Source organism: Euprymna scolopes, chromosome 14, assembly GCF_053919585.1.
Source record: "Euprymna scolopes isolate OS-2025 chromosome 14, ASM5391958v1, whole genome shotgun sequence".
Taxonomy (NCBI): Eukaryota; Metazoa; Mollusca; class Cephalopoda; order Sepiida; family Sepiolidae; genus Euprymna; species Euprymna scolopes.
In genome coordinates, this window is record NC_136495.1 from 66,649,440 (window position 1) to 66,670,238 (window position 20,799).

The window sequence follows — 20,799 nt, forward strand, 5'->3', positions numbered from 1 at the left end:
GACTATTTTTTGTTATTATTGTCTTCACACATGTAATATGAGTATTTTTTGTTATTATTGTCTTCACACATGTAATATGATTATTTTTTGTTATTATTGTCTTCACACATGTAATATGACTATTTTTGTTATTATTCTCTTCACACATGTAATATGACTATTTTTGTTATTATTGTCTTCACACATGTAATATGATTATTTTTTGTTATTATTGTCTTCACACATGTAATATGACTATTTTTTGTTATTATTCTCTTCACACATGTAATATGACTATTTTTTGTTATTATTTTCTTCACACATGTAATATGATTATTTTTTGTTATTATTGTCTTCACACATGTAATATGACTATTTTTTGTTAGTATTGTCTTCACACATGTAATATGACTATTTTTGTTATTATTGTCTTCACACATGTAATATGACTATTTTTGTTATTATTGTCTTCACACATGTAATATGACTATTTTTTATTATTATTGTCTTCACACATGTAATATGACTATTTTTGTTAGTATTGTCTTCACACATGTAATATGACTATTTTTTGTTATTATTGTCTTTATACATGTAATATGACTATTTTTTATTATTATTGTCTTCACACATGTAATATGATTATTTTTTGTTTTTATTGTCTTCACACATGTAATATGATTATTTTTTGTTATTATTGTCTTCACACATGTAATATGACTATTTTTTGTTATTATTGTCTTCACACATGTAATATGACTATTTTTTATTATTATTGTCTTCACACATGTAATATGACTATTTTTGTTATTATTCTCTTCACACATATAATATGACTATTTTTTATTATTATTGTCTTCACACATGTAATATGACTATTTTTGTTATTATTGTCTTCACACATGTAATATGACTATTTTTTGTTATTATTCTCTTCACACATGTAATATGCCTATTTTTGTTATTATTGTCTTCACACATGTAATATGACTATTTTTTGTTATTATTGTCTTCACACATATAATATGACTATTTTTTGTTATTATTGTATTCACACATGTAATATGACTATTTTTGTTATTATTCTCTTCACACATGTAATATGACTATTTTTTGTTATTATTTTCTTCACACATGTAATATGACTATTTTTTGTTATTATTGTCTTCACACATGTAATATGACTATTTTTTGTTAGTATTGTCTTCACACATGTAATATGACTATTTTTGTTATTATTGTCTTCACACATGTAATATGACTATTTTTGTTATTATTGTCTTCACACATGTAATATGACTATTTTTTATTATTATTGTCTTCACACATGTAATATGACTATTTTTGTTATTATTGTCTTCACACATGTAATATGATTATTTTTTGTTATTATTGTCTTCACACATGTAATATGACTATTTTTGTTATTATTGTCTTCACACATGTAATATGACTATTTTTGTTATTATGTCTTCACACATGTAATATGATTATTTTTTGTTATTATTGTCTTTATACATATAATATGACTATTTTTTGTTATTATTGTCTTTATACATATAATATGACTATTTTTTATTATTATTGTCTTCACACATGTAATATGACTATTTTTGTTATTATTGTCTTCACACATGTAATATGATTATTTTTTGTTATTATTGTCTTCACACATGTAATATGACTATTTTTTGTTATTATTGTTGTGAGGAGAAGGTTTGCTTTCTTAATGTCGTTTATATTTTAAGAAGTGTATACTCATGTTATTGTGTGGGTGTATATATATATACACATATGCGTGTATATATATATATGTATATATACATATTGCGTGTATATATATATATACATATATATATATATATATATGTAGAGGGAGAGAGAGATAATTTAATTTGAATGATGTGCATATACATCCATTCAATCAATGCTTTATTTGAACATTCTGCAAACGAATCCACTTGTTCATACATAACTTACTTTTACTAGTAATAATCAAAAAAAGAATCAATGTCAAAAAGCAATTATTCTTTTCAAAATTCTCCTCTGGGCATATACCTTCATATCAATAAACGCTTATTGTAACCTACTTATGTTTTAGCACACAGAGACTAACATTTAAAAATATAAATACCCTATTGAAACATAATTTAATATTGTCAAGTAAAAATATTAATTAATTAATAATATTTTGAAATAATATCAATGAATAAAAATATTCAGGCTAGCCATTTTTACACTTTAGAATATAATATAATAATTATTTGAAAAAAAATAACGGTATACATGTATGCATACATGTACAGATCTTAAATATTATTATATAAATGCCTTGTATCTATGCATCCATCATACAATTCAAAGATCATTTTACTTCATCCTTCATGCAACAAAGTAGTACCAAAATGAATGTCTACTCATATACATATATATCTGAATTCATGGATATATATATACATATATGTGTATGCGTGCGCGTTTGTTTGTTTTGCATATTTTCAAAGCCATTGTTCGACTTTTGTCATGTAAACGAGGTATTCGTTTTCCGGAAAAAAATACCTTCGTAGTCGTAGAAGTCATCATCATCAAATCCGTCGTAGTCTTCTGTGTGTATCTCTGGGCACAATTCATGACCGTTGGTCATGGCCGTCGTGTCATCGTCGTCGGCTTCGTAGCCGTCCCTTTCGCCCTCAGCCTTGCTTGCCGGGTCTATATCCTCTTAATTGGGGAATACAGCAAAGCATACAGACACTCGACAATATAAAACGTTTCATTTCTATCAACAGCCTGCTTTGCTTTCATGCAATTCAATTGTAATACATATTTTAATATATATTATGTATGAATATGCAAGGAAAACAAAACAAATACAGCAATATATATAAGAATTCATTTTCGAGACTTAATTATTTCATTAATATATATTTTGTAAACATTGGTAGAGTACACTCGTACGGGATTCAAAACAATACCTTTCGTTTCGATTTCAGCATATGAAAAATCGAAAATATTGATAAAAACAGAAAAATAAATTAAACATTATTTAAACTCTCAGGATTTGTTTAATCAAGACCGATAATATTATTGAATGTACAATGCCAATATTTCGAATTTATGCTTTACTTGCGCTGGAAAAAATAACTAATAAAGAACAATTTTTAAAATTAATTTAATAACGTTTTATCATACTTAATTTATTATATTTATTCATATTGACGATTTCTTTGTTTATATTGTGCTTGCATTTGGACATGTATGTTTATGAGATGAAAGGTAAATATGCTTGTGCCTCTCTTTAATTCGGCATACAAATTGATTATTATAAGTACTCGTATTATTGGTCCGGTGACAAATAATAAAACCCGATTTTTAAAGACATGAAAACATAGAGGTTTGTTTAAAAACAAACTTTTACACAGATAATGGGATCAAGAAGAACAAAATAATACGAAAAAAATCGCATTCATAAACCATTTTGATGCAGAAGCAGAAACACTGAAAATACAAAAAACACGTACATGTAACAAGATTTTCAGCTAACAATTTCAAATATATCAAAGTAGCAATGTGACCCAAAAAAACAAAAGCCAAATGGAGGCCATCTAGAACATATGCAGTAGATCGGAGAAAAAAAAGGCCAAAGACCCTTGTGTTTTGATGTGATGTTTTGAATATAATAAACTAGTTATGACCAAAGTTTCATTTCATTCGGACAAAACACTAAGAAACAAAGCCTAATTAGAGTTGGGGCCCGTTTTTTGGGTCACCCTGTTCAGCTTTGAATCTGAAAGTTCCTGACAGATCTCTTCAACTTTATCGGATAACTCAATGTTAGATGAAGTGAACTTTGAAGATATACTGCAGAATTCTAACAACGACCATTTGCCAGCAGTGTTGCTATTTTATGGGGCGTTCCTGACTATACATGAACGTTTTCGATTTATGTTTTTCATCAAGTTAAAGAAGTTTGTAAAAATATCTAGGTTTACTTATTGCATATGTTGTCAGATTTATTCGATCAATGTTTCGCCAACTCTATGCCGTAAACAGGACTCCCAAATAAATCTCACAGTTAGAAAGTAATTTATTTCCTGACTGCGACAATCAATTGGGAGTCCTAATGACGATATGAAAATGATTATATGTTGATTGATCCGCGTAGATGCCTTACAAGGTTTACATAACTTTTTTTTCTATCAAAGCTCTAAGCACGTTTTTGAGCAGTTAAAAAATATTGTTTTTAGTTTATATTATCAATATACTTCAGCTTATATATGCTCAATAATATATATATATTCATGTTAAATAATATATATATATGTTCAATGATATATATATTTATGTTCAATAATGTATATATATATTTATGTTCAATAATATATATACATTTATGTTCAATAATATATATATATATTTATATCAATAATATATATATATTTATGTTCAATAATATATATATATTTATGTTCAATAATATATATATATATTTATTTATTTCAATAATATATATATATATATATTTATATCAATAATATATATATATATATGTTCAATAATATATATATATATATATTTATCTTAAATAATATATTTATGTTCAATAATATATATATATTTATGTTCGATATTATACATATTTATGTTCGATATTATATATATTTATGTTCAATAATATATATATATATATATATATATATTTATGTTCAATAATATATATATATTTATGTTCAATAATACATATATATTTATGTTCAATATTATATATATTTATGTTCAATAATATATATATATACATATATATATATATATATATAGTTTCTTCATATTTCTTCTTTTAAAACAAAAATAACGGTTTTAAAGAATTCTAAAACAGATTCATATATTTTATTTATTAACGCAATTGTAGCATATGACATTGTAATAGTAAAGATTGATTCATTTTCTACCTATTTTTTATAGAAAGTTAGGGTTTGTATTACTGTACACATAGATTCGAAAAAGTTGTCAAAAAACAAATATATAATAAATAAATATCATCAAAGGCAAGATAAGTTACTTTTCTACCAAACTGGATACATTTTTTGTGTTTTTATTCAATGTAACATATTTATTCAGCTCGAAAAACATGCAGCGTTTACCGATGTATTGGAAAATTCAAAATGGCGCCCGACACTCTCTTTAACACGGTAAGTTTGGGAAAAGGTGTTATAAATAATAAACTAGACAAAATACTATTTAAAAAACACCGAATATATGTCAACGTACGTCACGCTAACATATATTGAGCGAATTTCTAACAGTATTTTGTCTAGTTTATTATTTATAACATCTTTTCCTGAACTTACCGTGTTAAAGAGAGAATCGGGCGCCATTTTGAATTTTCCAATACATCGGTAAACACTGTATGTTTTTCGAGCTGAATAAACATGTTACATTGAATAAAAACACAAAAAATGTATCCAGTTTGGTAGAAAAGTAAATTATCTTGCCTTTGATAATATTTATTTATTATATATTTGTTTTTTGACAACTTTTTCGAATCTATGTGTACAGTAATACAAACCCGAAACCTAACGTCAAACACAGCAAAGATGTCCATGTTGAACACAATCCCATGTGTGCATTTTATTATTTCGGCTCATTTCTTGACCGGATAAATTAGCAACCCCATTTTATATCTAAAAAGTAGCTGTGCATTTTTTAGCAGAAAATGAAGCAGACGCTATTTGCAACAGTATTTTATCTGTTTTCGCCATTTTGCTCGCCGCATTTTTTGAGATGACTAGAAGAAATGTACATCAACTGGCAGTAATCAGCAATTCATTTTAATATTCGAACTGATAATGCTTTAATGCTATGGCGGCAAATACAATAATTACATTGATTTTAGTACAACATGCAATATAAATATGAAATAACTACAGTATAAAATACAATATAACTGAAGACAAACCAGAGTAAACAAAGCGAATATAATATAAAGATGGCCATCTAAATCTTTAAGGAAGTGGTTCACCGTAAACAAACCCTATGATGAGGCGGTCGGTTTAATATGGCGCTGATAAAAAATAATCGTTTCACCTTGGTTTAAAAACAGTAGCTTTAGATCTAAAAGACTGTGTCAGCCGTGCGTAAAGTATGCGCATGCCTAAACAGATCGGCTTGTTTGGATAGTAACAAGATACATTAAGATAAAAGACGTATTGTAATTATCAAGCGTTTTATTTTTAAGCTTATCCTCTCCAACCGTAAGTTGAACGCTAAGTAAACTGATGGAACAGTTCTGATAAAGTTCCGGCATCATTGAAAGTTGGATGTCTGTCGATAATAGACAAAACAAATACACCTCTATTATTATTATTATTATTATTATTATTATTATTATTATTATTATTATTGTTATTGTTATTCTTCTTCTTCTTATTATTATTATTATTATTATTGTTGTTGTTCTTGTTGTTGCTGTGAGGAGGAGGAGGAGGAGGAGAGGGGAGGAGGAGAGGGGAGGAGGAGAAGGAGGAGTTTCCACACAAGTCATCGTCAGTGATTACGCACTGATAATAGCCAGCGGTGTTTCCTGGGGTCTAAGTGACAACATGTCTCCTCAGATTTCCAGCATTCGCCATCTATTTCGCTAGCCTTTGTAAATGATTTTTGCGTAATCGTAATAATTGCTTACCATTGATTCCCCCCCCTAGTAACAGCCGTTGGTTATCACTTGGATTTGAGTTGCAACACCTCTCTCCAATACTTTCCACACACTCCCAGCAGACATCTGGTTGTTGTTCTCCCATGTCGGTCTTTCTATTGTCCTCCACATTCACAGCTATTTCATGCAATATCAGCCAAGATGGGTGTCTTTGTTTTGGAGAAGAATGAGAGTGGCACAATTTAAAGGCCATTTTGTACTTTGATTATATTATTTATTTTAATTTAATTTATGTTTTTTTTTTTACCAACTAGCAATTTTCCACCGAATCATTAATAGTACAGAATGGGGCAGAGCAACTTGATTATTTAAATTTGGCGCCCTAAAGCGATGATTGCTCCAAGAATGTTAGGGATAGACTTATTTGGGAGAGTAGGGCTTAAATTTGATTCTTAACGTACGGTATTTATTGTTTGTTTATTTTTCAGAAAGCCTTGTGAGCATCACAGAGTGGACAAAATTGGAATGCGTTTTCGCTGTTGATGCATTTTTTTTTTGAAGCGGTCGTTCAATCGTCGAAACGCAACGTACATTCTGTAGACATTTTAATATTGCCCCTAGCTGTCATGTTCCTGGCCGGCAGTTAATTGTTTCACGGGGAAACAAATTCAGGGAAACTGGTGATGTAAAGAAAAAGAAACCTGGCCTTCCACGAACAGCAATGTTACCCAAAACATTGACGCAATGAGACAATCTGTTTTGAGATCTCCCCGACGGTCTGCCTGCAAATACGCCTCTGTTCTTGGGTTGTCTGCTCGTTGTGTGAGATTAATCCTCCACGGAGAATTAACATTTCATCCTTACAAATTGGTTATGGTGCAGGAACTTAATCCACGTGATTTTTTTTTTCTTGTAAAAATGTATGTGAGGCGTTTTGGGGCTTGCCTGACGACACATTTGTTTTATTCAGTGATGAGGCTCACTTCCATCTTTCGGAGTCTGTAAATAAGCAAAACATGCGCCATTGAAGTCCCGAAAACCCTAGAGAACTTCATCAACGTCTTGTACACGCACTACGTGTAACTGTTTATTGTGCACTGTCGCAAGTTGGCATAATTGGCACATGGACTTTTGAAGAAAACGAACACGCAGTATTAGTGACATCTGGCTGTTATGTCAACATTACCAATGAGTGTTTCCTGCTATCACTGAACCAGATGGGTGTGGAAAATGTTTGGTTCCAGCAGGACGGTGCCACGAAACACACAGCGCGCGTCATTGACTGTTTTGCGGCAGAACTTATCAGGGCACCTCATCTCTTTGAGGGGCGATCTGCATTGGCCAGCACGGTCCCCTTATTAATCACCATGTGACTATTTTTAATGCGGATTTCTAAAATCAATTGTTTACAACGATCGTCCTAGCACCTTGACTCACCTGAAAAACAACGTGCGTCAATATGCTGAAAAGAGTTAACCGAAATTTCAAAGTTTGATTAACTCAGTATATAGGGAAGAATGACCTTCGTCTTACTGATATCATCTTTAAAGCTAGTAAAAAATAAAACTTAAACGTTGTTCTAGTTGCAGTTCAAAGTATTACATGTATACATGTATCACTTGTGTTTTAATTGATATTCCAAATAAGCAAGTTGCTCTGCGGCACCCTGTATACATAGATGTATATATACATACATATATAGATAAATAAATAGATGGATAGATGATGCATAACACTGAATGAACGTCTTTCAATATCCAAAGGGATTATGGTGTTTAATCGATGGATGGATATAAAGTACTATTAAATGACAAAGGGAAACTAATTCTGCAGATTGAAATGCAATTTCACTATACTTTATTCTGATAGAAAAATGGAGCTATATTTTCAAAGATTTATATAAGAATGTAACATTTCAATTCGTTATTTTTGACGCAATAAGTATTCCAGTAATTTTTGTAATATGGTTTTATGTTGTATTTGAATATATGGATATTTTCTTGCATATAAGTGTCTTTCCTCCCCTATTCTCAAGCTTGTAATTATCATTCTTGTACTATGTGTTTATAGCCGTATGCTGCTGTGTGCCCATGCGCGCGCCTTTCTATATGATATATTTGTGTGAACTCCTTTGTACGTGTACTACTTAATCATCTCGTCCAACCCGCGCCATTTTAAATTTCCTGCCTATAAACGTCATCTTTTATCTTTCCTACGTTAACGTTTTTCCGCTTATTTTGTGTTTAGATTATTGTTGCAGAAAGAATTTAAAATACCACCAAACATTAAACATTGCCGCTTTTTCTTTTTTCTTTCTTTCTTTCTTACTTACTTACTCCATTCCTTCTCATCTTAAATCCGAAAGCTATTAAAGCGCCTCCTCATTGGTGGGGTCCAACCTTCCGGTATTGACGATTTGCCAACGGCGGCCAGTTAGGAACTTACACGATTAACATATACTTTAACAAACTCTTTTTTAAGAGAGTATAATTCTGTCTGCTAATCATATCAATTTACATCCCAAGTCTGTCAGGAAAATTGACTTCATTATACAGGCACTTTCAAAGAACGAAACTTTTAAGAAAACTACACATACTGCATATATGACAAATTATATGTATAATCATATATCTACCCATACATACATACACACATACATACACGTATATATATATATATATATATATATATATATATATATATATACCTGTATTATGTACATACATATCTATTATTAAGTGTAGTTATTGGAAGATGAACAAGAAGCAATCAAACTACTTGATAAGCCAAAGTATAAAAAAAACAGAATTCTAATATATTTAAAGAAGTCATTGAAATATACATCCGCACTGTGTATTTATGAAGCTAAATGTCCACATATAATATTTTATACAGTTGATACCTAATATACAAGCACTCACCCACACACACACATATATATATATATACATTTGGACAGATCTACACACAGATTGGAATGCAAAAATATAATTTAAAGAAATATTTTCGTTTCGTTAAAAACATTCTGAACACTAATGCTGAAAAAGATAACAATTATCGTTGACGAAAGGAATCATATATCTCAAGGCAAATCCACTTATCCAAAAAAAAAAAAAAAATGATGAACAAATAAAAGAAAGTGGAAGGTGAAAAATGAAAAGTACGCAGGATGTGTTGTTTTCTTCGTCCTTAAGCTTTGAATCAAAAGACGGTATAAAAGTCGAAATGTCACACGGGACCACCGGTGAGTACTTCGTAATAATCAAGTTTTCAATGATTTAAGCCAAACATTTATGTTATTATTTTTGTCTGTGAAGTGCTCGAAATTATTCTTTTAATGTGTCAATATTTGTACACGCAGTGTCGAATTTCAATACCAGACAAGTAAGCTACATCTTAATTTCCTACAATTTGGAGACGAGTTGGGGGGGGGGAACAGATATATACCGAATTCCGTATTATTTCTGTTATTAAGAAGAAAAACAATTTTTAATAGAAAAGTATTCGGCGTTATCTGGGAGCAATTTTCATTCATATTTATCCACCCCATATTATGTGTTACTACAGAACACGAAACGAACAACATTACTGCATTCCTCGTAACAAAACCCTGTGCATTATATTATTATCACGACAATTTAAAGTTTATGTACATGCTTTTACACAGAGGACCATAAATCCTCATATATATATATATATATATATATATATATATATATATATATACTTTGGAATCTAGCCACACTCGAGAATTATGATACAGGGAACAGTCTAGCTGTAAATGACAACACACGCATATAATATATATCGTTGAAATTTAAAATTTATTTTTAAATGTCGAGACGTCCGTCCGTTGTGGTCTATTGATTATAACATCCTCTATGCGCGCGAGCTTAAGTGAAAATATAGAAATAAAAATTACAATAAGTTTACCAAGGTAATCAAAATGGTAAACTTAAAATATATTATAAATATTAAAGAGTTAATATTTACAAGTAAAGTAATCTCAATATATATATATATATATATATATATATATATATATATATATATATATATATATATGCATATGTATATATCTATACTGAAACAGTGCGAAAAGATTCTCTCGGTGTCTTACTAAGCTTAACTATTTTCTTTTCTCTAGTTTTTTGTTCTTTGATATCTTATCTGATGATAATTCAACGAAGAATCGAAAACGTTTGCGATACATATGAAACATGCATAATTTATTTTGATTTTTAAATATGTTTAATTTTTTGAAATTCTTTGATTGTTATTAACTAGGATTTATCTTGTATCGGAGGATGTTCAGCTAAATTACGATAAAGTTTACAAAATGCCTAGTGAGGCGGTGGGATAGAGTAGCAATCGTAAAATCAACGTAGCTATTAGCTTTACTATTATTATTATTATTATTATTATTATTATTATTATTATTATGAAAATTACATTTTCCTAATGGACAATGTTACTCATAACATGTTACACGGATTCGGGAGAAATTGTTTTTTTTTTTCTATAAGATTTTGGGTTTTAAATTTTTGATAGACTTGCGATCCTAGTTTGTTATATTAATAATTATGTCAGCCCCTTTAAGAACTCGGTTCTTATTGTTGAGCACTTTACAGTTGAAGTGAAACTCGGTCACTTAAGCTCGCGCGCGTAGAGGATGTTATAATCAATAGACCACAATGGACGGGCATCTCGACATTTAAAAATAAATTTTAAATTTCAACGATATTTCTCGCGGCTAGAGTTGGCTACGTGGGTTTGTTCCTTGCTAATGGAGTTAGAGATGACTTTTTGGCCGGATTCATATCTTCCGACCGGAGGTAACCGTGACACTCTTCACTGATGGTTCCGAAAAGGCTGGAACACTAGTGTATGTAGGTATTTAAAAAATTATATATATATATATATATATATATATATATATATATATGTATGTATGTATGTATGTGTGTGTGTGTGTCTGTAGGTATTTAAAAAAATTATATATATATATACATATATATGTATGTATGTATGTGTGCGTGTGTGTTTTGATGAAAAACTTGGAGTAACTGTTTAATCACGTGTCTGCATTAATTTATGTAGCTTGTTTAGTTGAAATCCGACATTGCGTGAAATAGTTTCGGTAACTGTATTGTTTTTGTTGTTATTGTTGTTGCTGAATGAAAGACTATGCACATAGCATAAAACACGAAATAGTCTGCATTAAAATTCTTCCATAAATGAAGATTAGTTATTTTATCAAGCGTTGACTGAATGTTTTTTTTTAATTCCTTATAATTTCTTTGTAATCATCAACATTTAATGCAATATGTATATCGTTATAATTATACATTCATACATGACGCTTCACTTTTATTATATTGTTTCAGATGATTTTACATGATGTATTTTCCAACGGAATTACAATGTATATTGAATTATATTGATAGATAATTATGCGTTTTACTGTTTTAAGTCAACCGGATGCGATAAAATTGTTATTGTTATTTGTGTTGATGGTTGCATTGCTTAGAATGAGAGTAAGAAGATAGCAACATATAAAACAAAACACACAAGACGAATGTGGCAAGTGGCAAGTGAATGAATGATGCAACGATAATGGTTTTATGAATGATAGTGATAAGACGTTATGAGTGACCGATCCTAACACCCGTAAAAATAATCACCTTCTAGGATAACTTGTCACTACGACCATTTTAAAGTAAACGCAATGAAGAGATTATGTTTGAAATAACAATTGCGCAGTAATTTGATTAGAACAACGTATTTGACATTATGCACTTTAACTATTCCGTCATTTGTCAACAATAATTAATTGTTTTTTTTTTACTTTATCCTTTAGTTATCTCATTCCATGAGCGATGAGCGGTGTTTCTGAGAAAGTGGGGAAAATTGCTATTTTCTGTGGAGACATCTATCGGTCTTACACTCATCATTGGTTAAGTTTTGACCTTAAAGTGCTTTAGATCTTTACAGCAAGTGGCTTCATACATTGTCGGAAATGATTTCGTTAAAGATGTAAATTAAAAACAAATTTCTCGACGCCTTCTCTTACTTATAGTCACCAATAGTCACCAATAATATTCTAGCAACGTTTACAAAAATTTTAGTATTAGTTTAGGTTTTATAGTTTTATATGCAGACGTAACAAATGTATCAGGAAATTATAATTGCTTAATTTGATTTGATTTTTTTCTTCTTTGGAATAGTTTTGCGTAAAATTATAACTCTGAATCAACAATACAATAACATAAAATACCATCATCTGTATTATCCTATGAACAAAGTTTTCTAATAACATTGTTTATCAATTTCCGATTTAAAAACTGAGAGTCGTCATCAAGTAAACTGTTTCTGTTTAACCATTAAAAGACAGAACAAGAGATGATAGTCTGAGCAAAGAAAATAGTAATAATACTATTTATCAATCAATTTGTTTTTGCCCGAGGAAAGTGTTTCAAACTCCATTAACATAAGTTCTATATTCTTTAAAAAACAAACAAAAAACACGTTCAATTGGATATGTTTATTTGATAATATATATTGAACGTTATTCAATACGAATGTGCTAAATATTAGTGAATATGTAAAGATATTATTAATCTTTAATAAGACTCTTTTACTCTGTCAATATGGATTCATAGGGGATAACATCATTCGATCAACGAATACCACGCCTTAATTTTGTTTTGTATACATAAGCACATTGCTAAGGTGCGTTTATTGCTGTTTCACTTTAAAATTAATATAATTTAAATGTTATTTTTTGTTCTTTTTTAATCAAATTTAAGAAGATCTCCAAGAATGAGTGTTTAGTCAAGAATACTACATGTGTCTGTAAATTCTGATATATTTCTGTAGAATATTTAAGAGCATTAAGATTATTGAAGTGAGATATGTTTGTTTACTAATATTGAAGTGAATTTCGAATATATATATATATATATATACATATATAATTAATATATATATTATATCTATATATTATACAGAATATACATACAATGTTTATAATAAATATATATGTATATATATGTATATATGTAATGTATATAATATATATTATATATATTATACATATGTTATATTATATATATATATTATATCTATATTATATATATATATCTATATTATATATCTCTATATATTATATATATATATTATATATATTTTATATAATGTATATAATATATATGCATTAAATATATATTATAAACATGTATTATACATATTATATATAATATAATATACATATTATATATATCTATATATATATATTATATCTATATATATAATATATATATAACATATAATATAACTTATATGTAATATATATAATATATATAATATATATTATATGTAATATATATAGTATATACAATATATAATGCATCATATATATAATATAATATATGTAATATATATAATATCTATATTAAATATATAATATATATAATATATATATTAAATATATACAATATATAGTATATATAATATATATATATAATTTGTATATGTAATATAATATATATGTATTATATTATATATAATATATTATATATAATATGTATATATAATATATAATATATATAATAATATATAAAATATATACATATATATAATAATATATAAAATATATACATATATAATATATAGTATATCTTATATATTTTATATATATAATATATATATTATATATACATTTATGTTATATATGATATATGCATAATATATATCATACATATATAATATGTAATAAATAATATATATTATATATATTATACATATAATCTAAATATAATATATACATAAAATATGTTATATATAATATACATAATATATATTATATATGATATATCATTATATATATAATACATATGATATAATATATATAACATAATATATATAATATACTATACATATAATATATATAATACAATATACATATATATAATATATATAAATATAATATACATATAATATAATATGCATATAATATATATAATAGTGATATAATATATTATATATAATATATATAGTATACATATAATATACATATAATATATAATATATATGTATATATATATTTCGAACGATACATATATATATAATATATACGTATATATAATATATAGTTAATATATTTATTATATAAAAATATATATAATATATATAGGTATATATACCGTCTGTATATGTATATAATATCTGTATATATAATATATAAAATATATTTATTATATATATAATATGTCTATATATAATATATATATAATATATATATAATATATAAAATATATTTATTATATATATGTATATAATATATATATATTGTATATAATATATATATATGTATATATAATATATATTGTATATAATATGTATATAATATATATATATATATCTTGTATATAATATGTATATATAATATATATATTGTATATAGAATATATTTATTATATATATGTATATATAATATATATGTATATAATATATATATGTATATATAATATATATTGTATAAAATATATTTAATAATATGTATATATTATATATATATGTATACATATAATATGTATATATAATACATATATAAAATATAATATATATATATATAATATATATATAATGTATATATATATATATGTATATCAACTGCTCTTTATTTATTTTGGTACTACCTATGAACCGTTAGTTAATCATCGTTTCATCACGTATACTAATCCCCATAAAATATTTCTGCATCGTATATTCTAATTATTTCTATAAAAATGGAGGGATTATTTATGATTAGAGAGGCATCAGATCACATAATCGACCTACTAGGAGAAATCTATAAACAGAATGAATCTCTTTCTCTCTATTGGTCGCCGGTAAGATGGAGGCTCTTTACTGCTCTATTCAAAAAGAACTCTGTGATGAGTCACGTGTTACAAGTAAGTCTTGCAATCGTTTTTACTCATTTTTGTTTGTCATGTACTACTTGTAGTTTGTAGCTTCCTTCTAATGTAGAAAGACATGGCACAATGCTTACAGGCTGAGGTGATAAACAAAAGTATCTGAGTGACCTCATCGGCATTCTTCAACAAGCGCGTCTCAAATAATTAGATATACAACCTGTGGCTTGAACTTGTGAATATATGTGTGTTAATGTCTTTTATAAAGAATTCACCGCTTATCAAGGTCAAAAAGCCACTTGTAGATAAGGCTTAAATGAGTGCCAGGTGAAATGTAAATCGTCGTGGTGATATATAATGATGGTACCTATTTACAATGCCTCCCCACGGGACAGAGTTAGACACCAGGGTCGTTTTTTAACGTGAAGAAAAGATACAAAAATTAAAAATTGTCTCAGTCGTGAAGGACTGCTCCTCCACCGAAAGAGATCAAGAAACGGAAGTGCAGCATTCAGCAATGCAGCATCTGAAGAACAGACACCACACCATGATCCTGGCCAAAAGTCCAACCTAATGCTAGTGATTGGACAGCATTTGATTATACAAGAGGGCGGCTTATTAAGAATTTATTTACGTTACTCTTAAAACCGATCACGTGGTCAGCTGCGAATCTGTTCAACACGCGGACCGTTCTAAGTAAAACAAAAAATGTGATTTTTTTTAGTTTCACATAATTGTATTTTATATTAAATAAATGTTGTTGGTTGTAGTTTTGCATTTAATTTTCATTAATTAAACGTTAATATAGAACATATATACCGAGGCTGAATCTGATATTTGAAGACCCCCCCCCAAAAAAAAAATAATTCGCATGTTTTGAATGATAATGAGATCGAGTTCAATGAAACATGAATGAAAATGCATAAACATGAATTATTCGTTTGTTTACACCAAATAAAAATGTGCGTACAGAAAGTTTGGTTATTGAAGCATGGAAGAAAAAAGCTGACTAAAACTACACAGCTATGGAAATATGATACACTGAACGTTTGAATTGTGTTTTTGTCTTGCAGAAAATGATTTACAATTGCGTAAGATTGATAAATGCAGGAAGATAGTGATAGAGAAGGGTAGTGTATTAGCAATGTGAAATTGTTGGAAACGCTTGTAGCGGGCACTCATTAATTCTGAACACTGTTGAGCGTCACATGTGGAATCAATGTTAATAAAAACTGAACGGTGGTTGCATGGAATCATTTAAATATAGTATCGCCATTATTCTTTTCAATTATTCCTTATAGATCGTGTTTCTTACAGTTCTTAACTTGCATGTATTACCATATAAAATGTTTTATTTATCAGAATAAGGTGAAACACCTTAGAAAAAAGAAGGGGTGCACAGTAAAGTGTATTGACACAGTGCATGATCTATCTAATATCGGCCCTCCGGTGGGGCATTAGAATACGCCACCTGCCACCCTGCAGAAGGTAAAAGTCCCTCAATGGGGGTCCTGGATATGACCCTAAACTATATCCGATGGTGAGGCCCCAGCTTGCGGGCTCTGGGGAGTGTAGAGCCACCCTTTAATTACCATTGCTCCCAGGTCCACTCTGACCCGTAGTGGTAGTACCTGTTAGGGTCCCAACTATGGGTTAAATAGAAACTGACTTGAAAAAAACAAATATATTCTATTAAAAAATTTTCTTCAAAATCTTTGGATTCGGCATTAAATAACCTGAAAAGGGTTGATATGCCATAAAACAAAAACAACCAACCAACCAACTATCTAATATCGTGTCCTAGCCCATCTTCAGCAAAAACATTTTAAATACGCATTTAGTAACATAGCACATCTCATATAATCGACCTATATTTTTAATCGATTTTTCATCGACTCTATGTATTTTAACCTATCATCACATAACGCCGTTTACTGTATATTTTAGTTTTCATTTTTACTTCTCATTTTCGCTCTTCTCACTTTTACTTCAACACGTGATGATGATTCGTGGACGAATCGAAAGAGTTCGTGACAGCAACAATTATAGAACTTTTATTAATATTTTTGATTTTGATATAAAAAAGAGTATACGGAAAAACGAAAAATAAAAAAGAATCATAAAGCAAAACGTCTCCGCTTCATTTAATAATACTTGCTTGAATATATATATATATATATATATATATATATATATATATATATATATATATATATATATATATATAGGGAGAGAGAAAGAGTAAGGGAGAGAGAGAGACGTGTAAATAGGTGCAAGTTTAAGCATACATGTTTTGATGAATATTAATAGTTTCGACATCAAACAATAAATATAAAAATACGATTCAAATGCAACAACCATGCTGATTCCATTTATCACATATCCATGATTCGCTCTTTAAATAATTAACAGTGTGCAAAAGTAAGCGTTTGTTCACTACAAATATTTCCTTAGTAAAGAAAGAAATGACAAACAAGAAAAAAACTTCTGATGAAACAGTTATTTTCTTTTGTTCCAAATAAACAATATGTCTGCCTTCCATCATTTGGTTAAAAGGACACACGGGTTTAGACAACAAATGTTTCACAAGAAGTTCTTATTCGAGTATGAACTTTTCTTTCTTTATTTTTTCAATTAGACGTTATTATATATAGATATTTTAATAATAATAGTAATATAAATGTTGGTTAAAACATCGACTACTTCTAAAAATGACCAGCATACGTTTTTTTTTTGTTTGTTTTTGTTACGGGTGTCGTTAGGTTACTATATTCACGAGACGATTTGCGCACACATGGTTAAGCGTTATTAGAGTGATCTTTTTTTCTCTGCTGTGGTCTGGCGACACAGCGGGAAACAATCCAAGTAAATGTATTAACGGGCTGAATTGTACAGAAATAAAAAGAAGAGAAGAAAAGAAAATAACAGTGTGATACAAAGGACAAGGAATAAAGAATTTAAAAAGTGCATTTGTTTAATATGTGTTTGATACTGTGCGATTTATTTCAGTACTTGGAGTAATAAAATAATTGTTGTCAGTGTGTTTTCGATGTGGTATGTACATACACTAGAATAGAAAGGGTAGGGTGAGAATAACTTTTTAGATGTACACGAAACACACACACACACACACACACACACACACATATATATATATATAACAATATCAAGCTAAATTCCAATGATATATAAATCATCATTACCCACATTGTAGCAGCCATATATAACTGTCATTTGGGCGGTCGGGGTTTGATCCTGTCTAGTCGCACTGATGAGCTGTGAAACAGCGAAACAGTACTGTATGTGGATGGCTATATATATATATATATATATATATATATATATATATATATATATATATATATATTCCAGAAAATTTTTATGAATGTTACCTATTTATTTTATTTTTACCGCTAGAGAGAAAGTGTAAAAGGATGAAACATTATATTTGTCTCTATTTTCTAAATATTATTTAGAAAAATAAAATAGGCTTTTTATTATTTAGAAAATTTCGGAATTTTTTCTCTCCTTGGTGACTCCCAAGCAGAATTGAGTATTTTCCGAAAGGAATTAATTCTAATTATATTTCATTATTCCGAAGAATATCATTTCATTAACCAGAAACGAAATGATTATTACGAATCAAATACTGATTTTATAGATTCAATGTTATCGATGATAAACTTCGAGAAACAGACTTTGTTATCACAAGTTTTCGGCAATTTTGGTTCCCGCCGGTATTCTTGAGATGACATATATAAATCTTATCCCGTATTTAACACAAATTACCTGAAGAAGGCCGGAAAAAATTAATGAAATTAAATATGAGGCAATCATTCTTAAAATTGAAATAAGAAATTAGTCTATATATTCTAGTTACTTTCTTAGGATCTTTTGAACACAACCCGAATTTAATGGTGTACTACAATACTAGAGACTTCATTTTCATACTCAATTATTGGCAATTGTAACCCAAAGAAAAAGATATTTAAAATCCATAAATGAGAGAGAGAGAAAGAGAAGGAGAGGGAATAGGCGATAAGAGAGGGGAAAAATGACTTAGAAAAAAGGAGCTAGATAAAACGTGTGTACATATTATATATATATATATATATATATATATATATATATATATATATATATGACTTAATTTGATATTCTCCAAAAGTGTTGCTTAAATCAGTTTCTCACATTTTCCGATATTCATATGCACGCGCGCACACTCATATCTGTGAGTATCAGTGTTTAAGATCTGCTCCCAATTTTTTATATACACTTACAGACAAATCTTGATAACTTCCCAGACAGAGGGTTATAATAACTGAATTAATTGCATCTTATTTAATCGATCATAGCTATGAAATCGAATGCCTTCAGTTTCCTGCGGTAAATGTCTGCAGAATACTTATATGAAACGGGTAGTACACACACAATACAAGCTCGTGTTTGGTTAGACTTATGTTCGTTCACATCGTGAAACCACGTGTTATGATCGATTTAAAACGTAATTCAATTCAATTATTACATAAGTATACACATACTCACGTTTTTATAGCTCCTTTTGATTGCATGATGGCGCATATATATATATATATATATATGTGTGTGTGTGTGTGTGTGTGTGTGTGTGTATGTATGTGTATTTATATACTCATTTTAATGTATATACGTGAATGTATGTATTCATGTAGTACTTCTGTATTCATGCATGTATGTAGGTATTCGTGTATTTCAACATGCCATCAAATGTATACCAGACTGTTGGTGAATATTGAGTACTGAAGCCGGACGATAGATAGAGAAAAAGAACGTTATATGCATGCAACACCATCATACGTTTGTGACAGCGCTATCTGCATCCCAACTAATCACACCAAACCCTCCCTTGAAAACCATCCACGCGCAATCGCCAATTTGCTAACCTTTCACCAAGGCTTCATATTCACCAGACTTCTTATTTGAAATTCGTTTTATCCCACTTCAAGTTTACTTTAATGTTTGGCAAGAAACACCCTGGAACCTCTGCAGTATTCGCAGCGGCAACGCGCGCGTTTTAATCTATCCTTGTAGAAACCTAAACGATGTGTTTGTAGGTAGGCGATACCGTACTCTACTGTATATTTATTGCGGATCCAATCCCATTGAATATATTATTCTTGTTAGTTTTTTTTTATGTCTTTTATGTAAATAAATAAAATATAACATTTTAGTAATGTTTAAAAATCACTTCATTAAAAATTTCCTTATGAGATTATG

At 28.6% G+C, this 20,799-nt stretch overlaps 1 protein-coding gene and 1 long non-coding RNA gene across 2 annotated transcripts in view; one reads left to right on the forward strand and one right to left on the reverse strand.

Annotated features, from left to right (window-relative positions):
• Positions 1 to 2,485: 2,485 nt before the first annotated feature.
• Positions 2,486 to 20,799, reverse strand: part of LOC145293052 (uncharacterized) — a 337,851-nt gene continuing 319,537 nt past the window's right edge. Inside the window, exon 19 of the mRNA XM_080139372.1 lies at positions 2,486 to 2,697. Within this exon, the coding sequence (XP_079995498.1) occupies positions 2,501 to 2,697 (197 nt within the window). The 3' untranslated portion in view covers positions 2,486 to 2,500. The remainder of the gene's footprint in view (positions 2,698 to 20,799) is intronic.
• LOC145293053 (uncharacterized) overlaps positions 9,739 to 20,799 on the forward strand; it is a 66,427-nt gene continuing 55,366 nt past the window's right edge. The window contains exon 1 of the long non-coding RNA XR_013869645.1: positions 9,739 to 9,872. This is a non-coding gene — a long non-coding RNA (uncharacterized LOC145293053). The remainder of the gene's footprint in view (positions 9,873 to 20,799) is intronic.